Raw genomic sequence first — 15395 nt, forward strand, 5'->3', positions numbered from 1 at the left:
AAACCAACATACTGAACAGCTAAACCCACACAATGTGCTATGCCAATTACATCTCAATAAAGCTGGGGGAGAAAAAAAAACCCATGGTGACAGGCTTCCTCATGGGTCAACTATGTGCTGAGAAACCTGAAGAAATGTTTTTAAGTAGTTTGGAAAACAATAAAAGCATTGAGGAATGCAGTAACCATCAAAAGAAAAGTCAAAATCTGAGGTGCCTGGGTGGCTCAGTTGGTGAAACTTCCGACTTCGGCTCAGGTCATGATCTCGAGGTTCATGGGCTCGAGCCCCATGTCAGGCTTTGCTGACAGCTCAGAGCGTGGAGCCCGCTTCGGATTCTATGTCTCCCTGTCTCTCCGTCCCTCCCTCCTTGCACTCTGCCTTCCTCTCAAAAAGGAATAAACATTAACAAAAAATTTTTTTAAAGTATCGAAACCTCACTTTGAGCAGGTGCCCTTGCTTCCAAACTCAGAGTAAAGAGGCAATCAGAAGAGAACTTTGAGTGGCTCCCACCACTGTCTACCTACTGAGCTAAACCTCTTCCAACAACCTGTGCTCACCTTCTTTACTCTACAGAGGAATGCTTGTGTGAGCCGAAGGCCAGCTTCTCTACTCATGCGCTAGACCTCCAATCTCTCCCCAGATCAAGGAGATGATTCGACAATTCTTCCAACCTCCTTGCATTGTCTCTGCTTAGCCTTCCACGGACCCGTTCCCATCAGCATAAAAAGAATGCCCATCACAGTGGGGAGGATCTCTTTATGACCTTCCCCCCCCCCCCACTTACGCACCATTTCTCTGCTTCTATTTATAGCGAAATTTTTGAAGAGAATTTTCTGTATCTGCTGTCTCTAATTCCACTTCCTATTCTCGTAGGGCTCACTCTAATCGTGCCCGTACTCTAACGCTCCACAGAATTGTGCTTCATCCAGGCGACTGGTAACTTCTACGCTATTAAATCCGATGGCCAATCCTCAGTCCTCAGAAGCATCTAACGTCATTGATCATTTCTTCCTTTGATGGGTTTTTGTCTCAAGCAGCTTCCAGAACAACACTATCCCCTGGTTTTCCTTGAAGCTCTTTGCCTCCTCTTTCCTGGTCTCTATTGGTTTCTCCTGTACTCTGACCTCTCCTCAAAGAAGCACTTCAAGGACGTGTTCTTAGGTCTCTTTTCTACTTATCTACACCATTCCTTTGGTTATCTTACACCAAGGTTGGCAAGCTTATTCCTTAAAGGTCCGGATAGAGACTGCTTCGGGCTTTGAAGCTGCGTGGTCTCTGTTGTAACTCTTCCTCACCACTGGCACTGTGGCAGGAAAGCAGCCATAGATAATGCGTAAACAAATGGTGTGGCCATGTTTCAATAAAATCGTTTTATAAAAAGGCAGCATGCCAGATACGGCCCACAGGCTACAGTTCGCTGACCCACATCTCACGCCATTCTGAGCACTGAGGGGCACCTGGGTGGCTCAGTCATTTAAGTGTCCGACTCTTGATTTTGGCTCAGGTCATATCCTCACGGTTCATGAGTTCAAGCCCTGCATCAGGCTCTTCACTGACCGTACGGAGCCTGCTTGGGATTCTCTCTCTCTCCCTCTTTCTCTGCCCCTCCCCTGCTCATGCGAGTTTTCTCTCTCTCTCTCTCTCTCTCTCAAAATAAATAAATAAACTTGAAAAAAAAAAAGGCTTTTGGATTTATCTCTCCACCCAGACTTCAAAACTTCAAACAATCTTGTATATCTAGCATTTTTACCTGGATATCTTTTTTTCTTTTTTCACCCACGAATCTTCTCTTTAATCCTTAATGATTCATCGGCACATACATACATTGATATAATGTGGCACCCCGTAGGTTCTAGACATGTGGGGGTCATTGTCAGTATGGACATGTCTACCCCTGATCTCAGGGAAATTTCCTAGTATTTTCTCTGATTTTTGAAATGTAGGGTCTCCGATATTTTCATTTTTAAATATAAAAATGTAACATGAAACATGAACGAATTTTTAAAAAGTACTTAGTCATAGAACAGTTAATAAAAAGTAGCAACCCACTGCCCATTGTCACCTCCGCTAAGAAACAATACTTTTGTCAATCCAATTGACCTATGACATCATATTTATTTTAGGTATACAGCATAATGATGTCCCCTTGGAAATCTTTATACAAAAAGATATCTCAAAATGAATGTGTACAAAATGGAAATGCTAATCGTTCCTCTGAGTCACTATTGCCAATACGTTACCCATTCTTCAAGTTGCTAGGGTCAAAATCCTCGATGTCACCTCATCTTTTCCTTTTCTCACACGTCTCATCTCTCATCTACCTCATATACTCTGTTGACTGTATTCAGAGACCAGCTAGTCTCAATAGATCCACCATCACTGCTTTTTCTCAAACCACCATCATCTCTTGCCTTGAATTAGGGAACAATCCCCCATCGGGTCTTATTTCTGCCAATTGCTTTCCTTCAGTTTATTTTCAATGCGGTGGCCAAGGTGATTTTTTAAGTACACACATCAGAACATGTTACGCCTCAGCTCAGTCCTCCAATGTCTTCCTCACCCATGCAGCATAACAAAGTCCTTACATAGGTCTATAAGGACCTGCAGTTTCCAGCCACCACTGCCTGTCACGTGTCATCTGCTCCCACCCTTGCCGTGGCTTACCGCATACAGCCACAATGGCCCTCCCGCTGTTCCTCAAATAGGACAATCTGGGTTCTGTCCTCAGAACCTCACTCTGCCTTGCACACCCTCCCTTAGGGTCAGATGCTTCTCTCCTTTCCTTTCCATACTCAAATGTCACCTTGGACATCTTGGACTTAGGCTTCCCTATTTAACACAGCACCCAAGAGGAACCTGCCTCTCTCTCTCTCTCTCTCTCTCTCTCTCTTTTTTATCCTGCTTTACTTTTTTATAGCATTTATAATCACCATCCTACCTACTCTTTATTTGGTATTTTTATGCTTGTCTTGGACAAGAATGTAAACTCCCTTGAAGGGAGGGTTATTTGTCAGTTTTGTTCCCCACATTATTTCTGTCATCAAAAAGTTCCTGTCACAAAGGAGATGCTCAGTGGGGCGCCAGGGTGGCTCAGTCGGTTGAGCGACTGACTTCGGCTCAGGTCATGATCTCGCGGTTTGTGAGTTCGAGCCCCGCGTCGGGCTCTGTGCTGACAGCTCAGAGCCTGAAGCCTGCTTCGGATTCTGTGTCTCTCCGTCTCTCGGCCCCTCCCCTGCTCATGCTCTGTGTCTCTCTGTCTCTCAATAATAAATAAATGTTTAAAAAAAAATTTACAAAGGAGATGCTCAGTAAATATGGCCAATTCTTGGGGTTCTTTGGGAGAAGTCTTTGTGGTGAGAAGACGAGACCCAGATGATGTTGGTCTTGAATCCACTTTCATTTTTTCCTCTATCCTTAGAGAACTTGCAGGCTGCCACAAAGTGACTCACCCATCTAAGGAGGCAGACTAACTAGATGTTTAACTAACAAGACACTAACAGACCAAGATCAACATCTTTCCGATCGAAATGGACTTGGAAATCCAACCAATCTAAGTTCAAATCTTACGTCTCCCATTTCCTAACTTTGTGATTTTAGGCAAGCTCCTTTGCTTCCCAGGATTTAATTCTTTAGCTATAATATTAAGGCTTAGAAATATCTCAGAGTTGTGTTGAGGATTAAATGAAATAACTCTGTGCCAGCGTTCTGCTGATTTTGTTTGTTTTTCCATGTTCTTCCATAGATTTGGATTTCTGTTGGGATTTGCTGGTCAGTGATGTCTCCCCAGGCTTTAGAAAAACAAAAACAATTCAAACAAAATCATCTCTTATACGTTCTTCAACCTGAGAACAGTGTGGCAAGTAGGTGAGAAATATCTCTATCATGTAATATTAATATTCAATTAAGTAGCAAAAGTTCAAGAGCCAATCAAGCATTGTTAGTCAGGAGTGGTGACTTTCTTTCCCTGCTTCAAGAGCATTCGTAGAAAAACCCAATGGCACCGCCTCACAAATTGTTGAAATTGCACTTAATAAAATATACCGTACCATATTGACATAATTGGCCATTTCAAACACCCTCTTTCTTATTTCCTCTGGATCTTGATTGTGCTTTTTAAACTACAAACAAACAAACAAGAAACGAGACAAGATATGGGCATTGGTAGAAATGAATATCATTAGAAGGTGAAAAAAGGCAACTTCGGGTTATTTTGCTTATCAGTGGTTATAATGAACAAACAGTTATGAAAGTTAACAGTTAAAAGATGCAAAATGGTTCCTTACTGCTTTAGCTAAATTAAAGCACTTTTGGAGTAGAGATGATGTTTTACGCCTGCAGTAGGAGCTCAGTGTAAGTCTCTATGGAATTATCCCAAATGTATGTTCACTTAAATATCATGGTTTCATAAGCTGTGCAGATTCAGTGCAAGGAATATGCTATTCATTAAAAATATATATATGAATGGTAAATGGTAAATGAATTTAGTAGAATTAGAGGCCAAGCTTTATGACTTAAACAAATTAACTTAGATTATCATAGCATAAAACTTCTCCTTGTGGGAGCATACATGTGAACCTTAGATTTCCAATATATGAAAATGAATTCTTGCAAAAGAATATAAACAATGAATGTTACCCCCCAAAAGTGCCTTTTTTCAGAAGATTCCATTCATGAGTCCTATGCATTTACCACTTTCTGATGAGCATATATTCTAACTTGCCAATGATTTAACCGCTTAATGAAAGACAAAATAACAAAGGAACTTAATTGGAGGCTAAGTTTGGAGACAAAAATAAAGGATAAAGTGCAAAGAATTCACTTTATACCTATCATATCAGGTGTACATTCCTGAAAAGGAGAAGTCATTAACACTCTAATTAAATGTCAAATTTCCTAGGGTCAGAACAATTCAAAAAAGGAATAGCTCATATTCATGACTTTTGAAAACTGATCCATATATTTAATATTTCACACAATAAATTTATATAGGAGATTTGAAAAGACATAGGTATCTGATATAATTACCTCACCATTATCCAGGACCAAATAAAACTCTATGTATTTCTTACGTTCCCAACCTTTCCGGTCTTTTGATTTCTATAATAAATATAAAAAGGAAAATTACTGAGACAACATCATTCTCCGCAAAAGTCATTCTTTTCTTTGAAATGTGTAATTTTCTAAGAGATGGGTTGATACTTGGCAATAAAGAAAGACAACATTATCATTTGAACTCTAACCAACCAGAATTAACTATGATGAGAGGCTCAGAATACCAGAACTAGCAGGGATATCGGTGATATTCTAGTCTGACCCCTTCATTTTGCCAGAATTTAAATGATTGCACAACTAATAAGTGTGCTGGAACTAAAACCAAAGTCTTTGGATTTTTTTGAACCATGGACTCTTCCCGCTCTCCTGCCCTGAAATAGAGAAACTCTGACTTCTGCAACCTCCCAGTGTTTTATTCATGTTGTTTTTGTTTTTAAGTAGCCTTTCATTCCTCTCCCAGTGAATACCTCCTTCCTTAGCAATGGTGCAATGTCCAGAGCTACCATGGCACCTAGTCTGCTCTTTTATTTTTATTTTTTAAATGTTTATTTTTGAGAGACAGAGAGAGAGAGAGAGAGAGGAGGGGCAGGGCGGGGGGGAACAGGGGACAAAATCTGAAGCAAGCTCCAGGCTCTGAGCTGTCAGCACAGAGCCTGACGCAGGGCGGAGCTTGAACTCCTGAATCAGGAGATCATGACCTGAGCAGAAATTGGACGCTCAACCAACTGAGCCACCCATGTGCCCCTCTGCTTGCTTCTCCTTAAGCAGAACTGGATCTCTTTCCCACATTCCAAGCTTCCCTAGTTTCTGTTCCCTTTTCTCCACTAAACCACGACAGCAAAAGACACATTTCATAAGTGGATTTTGCCACTGACAAGTAGCAGATACATTATTCATACTAACTGATAAACTATCAAAGTTTATCATGTTGCATTTCAGGAAGTGCTTGTCTTTTAACAGGTAAATAAACTTCCATGAGCAAGACTTCTAGGCGTCATCTGGTGAGCTATGCACTTCCCTCCCACCCTCCACAGGAGCAGCACATTCATTTAGCACCTAACCCCACCACCAGTGCTGGGGGCACCAGGCATAAGGCAGTGAACCAGACATGGCCCATGGGCTTAAGCAGCTCCCAGTAGACAGGCATAGGGCTATCAGGTGGTGATCTTAGTGCTACTCGAAGGAGTAAATGGAGTGATGGGATATTGAGTGACAAGGGAGTTATTTCAGAATATATGGTTAGTTCTGAAGACTTGGTCGTGCAGCAGACATTATTAATGAAAATGAGAAACCAGGAAAGGGAAGACACATTGGAAGATCATTCCAGCTGAGGGAAAAAAAAAAAAAAGTGAACAAGACTCTAAAGCGAATTGATATTGGCATGTTGAAAGCACAGAGAAAAAAGGATGTGTTTGTCAGAACATAATGGGGGAGGTCATCGGTGGGTGGGGAGCAGAAGGTAGGTGAGGTTACGGAGGGAAGCGGGGCCCTAACCATTTGGGGTTTGTAACTCCTGTAACCCTCTCCTCTGACCACTAAGTATTAGAGGCTGTCATTAAAGCTCAACCCTTTGCTTTATCCAGGCAGTCTTCCTAGGGAATCACAATGTTATACTATAGTCTACTGCCATGAGCTTGAAATTATGTGGCATCGGTAGCTTTTTACGTGTTCTGCCTTATTTAAATAGGAACCCTGCACTAATTACTATCAAACGTGTATCTCCAGTCTTGGCCTCTTCTCTAAAGGCCAGACTCTTATAATTAACTCCTTACTTCATGCATCCATTCGAATGTCCGATACCACAACTTAACGTGGTCAAAATTACAACCACCGATTCCCAAACTGCAGACAAAATCTGCTTCTCCCTCATTCTCCCACATCAGTTAACAGTACTCCCATTCATCATTTGCTCAGGCCAAAACCTGGAAATAATCCTTGAGTCTTCGTCTCTAGGAGTGGTTCCTCTGGGTTCCTAGATACCATATCACGGGTAGAATTTAAACCCCCAGCAAAGTGAACTCAAATGAAACCCAGCGGATTGAGATTTTCTTTTATTCAGACCACCTCTGCCCCGTGCTTAATGGATTCTGAAAACAGAAGAAATGATTAGATATAGTGTCTCCGGAAGGAAAGGAGAGTGATTATGGCAATGACCTTTTAGATCCACCTGTGGCTTCAAACAAGCCATATTCACTTTTCTTCTGTGACCGGAAGATGAATTCATGTATGTAAGAGTATTCTAAATTCCTCTGGACACATCCTGTGTTTATTTTTGCTCACTGCTACATCCCCAGCACCCATGGCAGCACTCCAAGAAAGAAATCTGTTGAATGAGTTCATTCATGAAGACGGCAGGATATTTAACGTCAAAGTAATACTTTAGACCTTTGTTGTGTGTTGTAGCATTGGCAAAGTTGTCTTTTCCTAGAGGGCAAGCATCATATTTACACTTCATTTTAACTTTACGCATCGATAGGTTTTAACCTTATGCATTTTAACCTTACGCATAATAGTCGATCCGTAAATACTTATTAAATAAATCATCAATGTACAACAAGATGTTAGTGTCTCTAGAGCCTACTATAGGGCTACTAGTTCGACAATGACTATCGAGTTTCCATTAATCGCAACTACTGAGACTGGAAGACGGGGCAACCAGGACGAGATACATGAGAGCGCTGCAAATAAAAAATAAAAATATACATACCACCAGACTGGTGGCAGGTGGAACCACATTCTGCCGAGATCCGTGTACCCACAATATGTCATCCGTCCCGCAGGTGCTGTTAGCCTTCTTTTCCTCGGGATCATACTTGAAGAGTGCATGTTCTTGTGCATCCTGATTTGTGGGGCTTAAAGGTTCAATGAAGTACCTTTGATCTCCCTGACTGAAGTAGCCTCTGGAAAACATGAGAACCCAGGCTTCTTAAAAAATATTCCTGCTTTTGAAAGCACTATAGACTTAGAGATCGCAAAAAGTTACCAACGCCGTATAATTTCAAGCTCACGGCCACGGAAAATAGGGTAACATTGCAGCTGAAGATATACCTAGAGATGACCTCGACTTATTTTTTCTATGAGGAAATGGGGCCCGTTGGAGAGAAGCGACTATTGTGATGTCACATAGCTCACCTGTTGTGTCAGAGCTGACACTAGAATGGAAACTTCCTGATTCTCACCCAGTGTTCTTCCAATTCTCAAGCCTTGTCTGCTCTAAAGGTGCCTGAAAATTAAGACTTTGGAGTCCTATAAATAAGGATTAAAAATCTGGGTCTATAACTTTTTAGCTCTGATTCTATGGGAAAATTACCTAGACTCACACAGCTTCAGTTTCTCCTTTTATAAAATGAGAAAAGTACCTACCTATTAGAATGATTGTAAGGATTGAAGGACATAATATATAAAGCACTTGATCAACAAATATTATCAATTTATTATCAATTATCCCTGCTGGAACCCCAAGCTAATATTCATTTCACCAATATTTAGGGCTTTCCCATTATTCATTAGTCATTGGATTAAGGGCAGACAGTAAGAAAGAAAAGAGTTGTGGTTTCTCCTCTTGTGGAGCTTATAGTCAAACAAGGAAGATGGATGTGGATCAAAGAGTCACATTTAACCCACAAGTACGTATATTATATGTAATATTCATAATTACAGATAATTGCTATGAAGAAAAAGCATAAGAATATATAGCAAGAGACTGGATTAAGTGTACATTGAATTAGAAGACAAGACTGGATGTGAAGAGAGAAGTAGATGATTTGTTGCAATGATCTGCATAAAGGACCATGGTACCTTGGAGTAGGATGTGGCAGTAGAACGAGAATGTATTGAATAATCTCAGTGAACATTTAGAACGTATAATCAATGGGGCTTGATAATGGATTCAAAGTGGGTAGTTGAGAGGCAAGAAATCATCAAGGAACCTAGGTTTCTGGATTGGGCAAGAAGTTGGTTGATTATACCATTCACTGGCATAGGGACCACTGGAAAAACACCAGATTTGGGAGGAAATCATTAGTTTGATTTGGGGTTCATCAGGATTGAGATTTCATTAAGCTATCCAGATATGGAAGAGATGTGGAGATATGGAAGACAAAATTAGATAATCAAGTCTGGGCATCAGAAGAAATATCTCACTGTAGACAGATGCCTACAGAAGAAAATGATGTCATAGGCTTGGATAGGACAAGCTGAAGAGGGAATTTAGAGTAAAGAGAGAAGGTGGAGAGGAGCTCCTGTTTCCTAAGGATTCGAGCTCAAAAAAAAAAAACAAAACAAAACAAAACCCTGTATTTTGAAAAAAGCAGACAAACAAACACACTTCTGCAAGTAATTCAAATGTGTAATTTACAAACTACTATCAAGAGACCTGTTTCCAAACTGAGGGTTGATGGGGGGGTGGGAGGGAGGGGAGGGTGGGTGATGGGTATTGAGGAGGGCACCTTTTGGGATGAGCACTGGGTGTTGTATGGAAACCAATTTGACAATAAATTTCCTATATTGAAAACATAAATAAATAAAAATAAAAAAAGAGACATGTTTCCTTCAAATTTCAAAATTCTTGAGCCCTTAGGATTCATACTTAACTACAATACAATTCATTATATTTGAGATTCTTCAGCTTTATTAAAACACACACACTCACCCATCACCGCAGATATACACAAACCATTCTTGAAGCCTTACCTTAGGCCCCTACACGTGCTGATGCTGGCATCAGAAACTTTTTCATTAATGACATGTCCTTGGTAATAACAGTCATCCTAAACAAGAAAAAAAAAGAGTTTTGTAAAGGAAAGTGTGTGTGTTCTTAGATCCACTCCTAAATCTGAATTTGAAATCTGGCAACAAGATCTATAATATTTTCAAATCCTTTTGTGCTGAACAACAGTCAACTTAGAGATACAAAAAAAAAAAATGGTTAAGAAGCTTTTTGTGGTTAAAACCTTTAATATTTGGTTAATTAGCCCAATGCTTAAAGAACATTTGTTAAATGTTGGTGTAAATATGAGTCTTCCAGAAAAAAGGGTAACAGGGGTGAATTCAGTCTGGAAGAAACAACATGCAGATGAAAATTGAAAACCCAAGTCCCCAGAACATCAATATCCTTTCCCTGGGCTGATTGCTCATTAATTATTTTTTCTGACACCTACAAGCTCTTTCCAATGAATAGGTTTTCCAGATTGTGTTGTTGTTTCTTGACTCATTCAAAAAGTTTCAGCAGATTAACTGGATTAGTATGACATCTCTGCTTCCATTTGGAGCAAAATGCCCAACTGTAGCACTTTTCCATATGGATGTACTTTAATCAAGCAAACTTTCTGCTTTGGGGCCGATGAGTATTGACCCACAGAAATGTCTGTGCCATCACTATGAGGAGAATGAGTGAAAGCCTTCCAAAAGTAAAATGGAGCTCAGAAAAGATGGAAATGATAAAATACCCCTCACACTACTTAACACAGTTGCCTTCTCTAAATAGGAGTTAAGAGTAAAAAGAGTATTTACAAAAAAAACAGAATTCTACAGTTCTGTCATTGAGGAAATAGTCTTGAGATCAAGAGACTATACAATCCAGTGAGGTGATTGGCATTGACTAAAATCATGAGATGTAGGGGCGCCTGCGTACCTCATTTGGTCAAGTGTCAGACTCTTGATTTTGGCTCAGGCCATGATCCCAGGGTTGTGGGATCAAGACCTATGTTGGGCTCTGCACTGAGTATAGAGCCTGCTTGGGATTCTCTTTCTCTCCCTCTGCCCCTACCCCCTGTTCTCTCTCTCTCCCTCTAAAAGAAAGAAAGAAAGAAAGAAAGAAAGAAAGAAAGAAAGAAAGAAAGAAAGAAAAGAAAAGAAGTGGAAAAAAAAAAGGACACAAGACGTATTCAATTTTTCACTCTTCTAATGAAGATGAGAGACTCCTGCCTACTCTCCTAGAGGGAGCCTCTGAAGGCTGGAAAGGGTTACCATGGGTCTTGACCATGGGTCAAGAAATGCGTTTGTTCTTGTCAAACTGTACGAATATTGGAGGATCAATTAAGAAATTACTACCGCTGGAAAAGGCACCAATGTCGTAAATGCTTTCACTTTCCCTGTTTGTATGGCAATGACACTGCCTTTGGGTGTGTGAGTCATACCCTGATTGACAATGAATCTAGGATATTCTATTTTACCATGATCTGTGGGCTGGTGGTGACCTCCCCTCCAGTGGAATTATAATGTGTTTCCGTGTAACCTGGTGCAAGGAGACCCCTGAAGAAAAAAAGAAAAATAAATTCATGGTTACTCACGCTAATTGAAAAGTCCAGTGATCAGGGGTGCCTGGGTGGCTCAGTCTGTTGAGTGTCCAATTTCAGGTCAGGTCATGATCTCACGGTTCATGGGTTCAAGCCCCGTGTCGGGCTGTGTGCTGACAGCTCAGAGCATGGAGCCTGCTTTGGATTCTGAGTCTCCCTTTCTCTTTGCCCCTCCCCCGCTCACATCTCTCTCTCTCTCTCTCTCTCTCTCTCTCTCTGTCTCTCTCTCTCTCTCTCTCTCTCTCTCTCGCAAAAATAAACATTTAAAAAAATTTTTTTTTAAAAGTCCAGTTATCAAAATGAAAGCTTTCACTGGATGCGCAGGAATGTTCTAGCTCCTGAGCTCATCCTCCTAACCCCTCAAGACTAATACAAGCATGAAGACTGAGAGGACCAGAGATATTCCTGACTGCCATGAACAGTATCTGCTTTTTCACCAGACTTTTATACTTATTTGGGGAGATAAATTTCCATTTCCAAATGGAAGTAAGAAGGGTAGAGTTGATAAAAATGACTAAAAAGGGCAGCGTCTCTCACCAGTTTACGATAACTACATTTTCGCCAGTCCTTTTCAGTTCCCAGCGACTGCTAACAACCGTAGCAGTGAAAGTCTATTGGGAACTGACCTGCATTTGGTAGGTAGGGCCCTTCCAGAATTTTGACCGAGCTTTTCTGAGTTCTTTCAATGACCCACCAGCACATAAGAGTCTGGATATACCTTTTAAAGAGGCGGGGTGGGGAGAAAAGGAAGTAACTAGTAGGTGTAAAATGCCGTCTTTATACCAGCCACTGAGTTACACACTTTACATGGATCATTCATTTCATCTTTTCTGAAGTCTTACATGGTAAATATGACTCACATTATTTTCCAGATGAGATTATGATAGGGAAAAATTTGTTATAAGGTGGCTGACAGGACTGATAGGGAAATTCCAGTCTCTGCCCAAAGACTCCCCTTCCCGGTTCCTCTTCCTACCCCTCTTGCCACACTGGCCAAATTACTACTAATGCGGAATGCGGAAGTCACAGACTATAAATTGTTCCCTCTGCTTACGAACTCAGACCTCTGGAGAGTGATCTTCTCTGAGCCTGCCGGTGTGAAATAAACCTCCTGCCTTCCGAGATCCCTGAGTGCCGCTTGGTTCTTCGGCTGGGTGGATCCAGGCCAGGTTCCATAACAATTACACAGTTCCAGTGGCAAAGGATCATATCTAGGTCTGCTTCAAGTCCACACCTGTACTATTTCCACCCTGCCACGTGATTTCCAAACTCCAGGCTGTTGTGAAGTTTTGCAAAAGGCAAAGAGTCTATTTGAATGAAAAAAAATCTTGCTGTACTACATAGGATAATTAAAGGATTGAAAGAGCTTGAAAGCACAGAATTCGGTGGGGAAACTACGTTTGAAATAGTCAAGATGTAGGATGATCAAGATCTGGGCAAGAGCAGAGGCCATGAAATTTGCAAGAAATGTTGCCTGTGGCCGGGGTGAATAAAGAGAATGAGGAGCACGAGGACAATGTAATTGCATGAGAAAAGTGGGCGGGTTAGTGTGTAACTGCGTGGGAAAGAGCACTGGTGTTGGAATCAGGAGAGCCCAATTGGTCCTAGGGGTTATTTAACTTAGATATATCTTGGGGCGCCTGGGTGGCTCAGTCAGTTAAGTGGCTGACTTTGACTCAGGTCATGATCTCCCGGTCCGTGAGTTCAAGCCCCGCGTCGGGCTCTGGGCTGACAGCTCAGAGCCTGGAGCCTGTTTTGGATTCTGTGTCTCCCTCTCTCTGACCCTCCCCCGTTCATGCTCTGTCTCTCTCTGTCTCAAAAATAAATAAACGTTAAAAAAAAATTTTTTTTAACTTAGATATATTTTTTTTTCCTGATGGAAATGACTGCGAATCGTTTTAAAACCTAATCTTTCAGGGGGCACCTGCGTGGCTCAGTTGGTTAAGTGTCAGACTCTTGATTTCAGCTCAGGTCATGATCTCGAGGTTCATGGGATCAAGCCTCACTGTCAATGCAGAGACTGCTTAGGATTCTCTCTCTCTCTCTCTCTCTCTCCCTCTCTCTCTTCCCCTCCTCAGCCCATGTGCTCTGTCTCTCTCTCTCTCAATAAATAAACAAATCTAATCTTTCAGTACTAGTAAATAAAATACAATAATGTCATATAATTTCACTCATATGTGGAATTTAAGAAACACAACAGATGAACATAGGGGAAGGAGAGGAAAAATAAGTTACAAAGAGAGAGGGAGGCAAACTGTAAGAGACACTTAAATACAGAGAACAAACTGAGGGATGCTGGAAGGGTGGTGGGTGGGGGGTGGGCTAAATGGATGATGGGCATTAAGGAGGGCACTTGTTGAGATGAGCACTGTGGATTATATGCAAGTGATAAATCACTGGGTTCTACCCCTGAAACCCATACTACACTGTACGTTAACTGACTTGAATTTGAATAAATAAATTTAAAATTAAAATATTAAAATAACAAAATAATGTAGGGGAAGGTCTAGAAATCTGCCTTTTCCTTGAACTTGATAAAATGTATATCTGCTTGTACCTCATTCACTGTGTTTTATTACTAGAAGAATTGAAACACTAATAAACTATTGTTTTGCTCAACGTAAACCACTTCAGTAGGAACATATATTCACCCAACCCCGTGGGCCAGTCGAGAGAAAAAGCTTATTAGCCGAGGTTTTTGAGAGCCTTAAGCAGAAACAGACTCATTCAGCACAGTTTCCACCTGCTAACGTTTTGTTGGTGAGGGTAATGTGAGAAGTAAAAACACTTACTTGCTTTTTTTCAAGTAAAGCACTGCAATTTTCCCATTAACTGTCATTTCATACTTCAATTCAGTTTCAAATTTTTCCTGCAAAAATGCACAAACATTCGCTGGTAATTATAAATACACAAATAATTGATTTGGCTGCGTTCATCTTTTAATCATCAGCAAACAATGCCTGCTTTCTTTAGCAGTAGTCCATATAATAGCAAATGTCTGCTTCTGGCCTCTTTTAACAAATCACACAACTCTGCCACCTGAATGGACAAATTACCTGAGACCTGTATATCCATCCATCTATCCATCCATCCACCCATCCACCCATGCATTTTACAAATATTATTTCAGTTACAGGCATGATATATACAAATATTATTTGAGTTATAAGCATGACTCTATTTGGTTCCGGAAATTCAACTCTAAGCAAGAAAAAATTGATGCCAACTGTCAGGAAGCTTAAAATCTTCTGGAAATACAGATAATAAAAATGATTTATATGATAAGGGACATAAATAGGAATGCAGTGTAGGGTGTCTAACATCTTAAGGTCAGAAAAGGCCTTCCTGAGGAAGTAACATGTAAGCCGAGACATGAATTAGCCAGGTGAAGCAGGGTGGGGAAGTTATTTGAGAAGAAGGAATAGTAAGCACACAGACCCAGAGACCTCAACGACTCTTACTGATGATTTTTGGTCTGGAGGTCTTCTCAAGGCTAAATGGAAGCTAGAATATGGACAAAACAACAGAAATATGTATCCGAAAGCAGAAAGAAGTCATCAGGAAGAAAATAAGTCTTAGGAGTTCAGAATGGGAAAGTATTGCCTCAAATAAACCTCATGGAGAAAAGGAGAATGGTTGGAAATTGAGATTTTTTTTTATATACAAGAGGAGATAGGACTGTACAGCAGTGTGTTAAAGAAGATGTTATTGTGTACTGAACGTTGATTCTGTTCTATAAAACAGTGAATCTAAAAACTCACTGCGGAGTGCCAGGACATTGTTATTAAAGAGATCTAACTACGGCAGACCGAATATGACTGAGTGTGGTTTTCTCTGCTTTTCTTCTCTCCTCCGTCTCCTGGCCAGAGCAATACCTGAGCTCAGCAAGGGACAATAGTGAGTTTGGGCCTCCAGATCAGGAGGATTACGCCGGGGTTTGCCACCTCCAAAGTCAACCATTATGGCCCACATTCCCTTTAAATGATCAATTATTGGAGTCTTCTCTGAAGTCAAAAACTCCTAAGTACAATGTGTGGATCTAGATGA

The 15395-nt window shown here is 40.8% G+C and overlaps 1 protein-coding gene across 3 annotated transcripts in view; it reads right to left on the minus strand.

Annotated features, from left to right (window-relative positions):
• The window catches only part of ADAM28 (ADAM metallopeptidase domain 28), a 73355-nt gene that overhangs the window by 46683 nt on the left and 11277 nt on the right, over positions 1-15395 (minus strand). For all 3 annotated transcript variants that reach the window (XM_019466919.2, XM_053900954.1, XM_019466920.2), the window contains exons 3-8: positions 14141-14217; positions 11226-11304; positions 9745-9821; positions 7760-7952; positions 5026-5097; positions 4047-4118 (exon numbers count right to left, since the gene is read on the minus strand). In XM_019466919.2, coding sequence (XP_019322464.2) covers positions 4047-4118; positions 5026-5097; positions 7760-7952; positions 9745-9821; positions 11226-11304; positions 14141-14217 — 570 coding nt within the window. The remainder of the gene's footprint in view (positions 1-4046; positions 4119-5025; positions 5098-7759; positions 7953-9744; positions 9822-11225; positions 11305-14140; positions 14218-15395) is intronic.

Source organism: Panthera pardus, unplaced genomic scaffold (assembly GCF_024362965.1).
Source record: "Panthera pardus isolate Hobbes unplaced genomic scaffold, ASM2436296v1 HiC_scaffold_13, whole genome shotgun sequence".
NCBI lineage: Eukaryota > Metazoa > Chordata > Mammalia > Carnivora > Felidae > Panthera > Panthera pardus.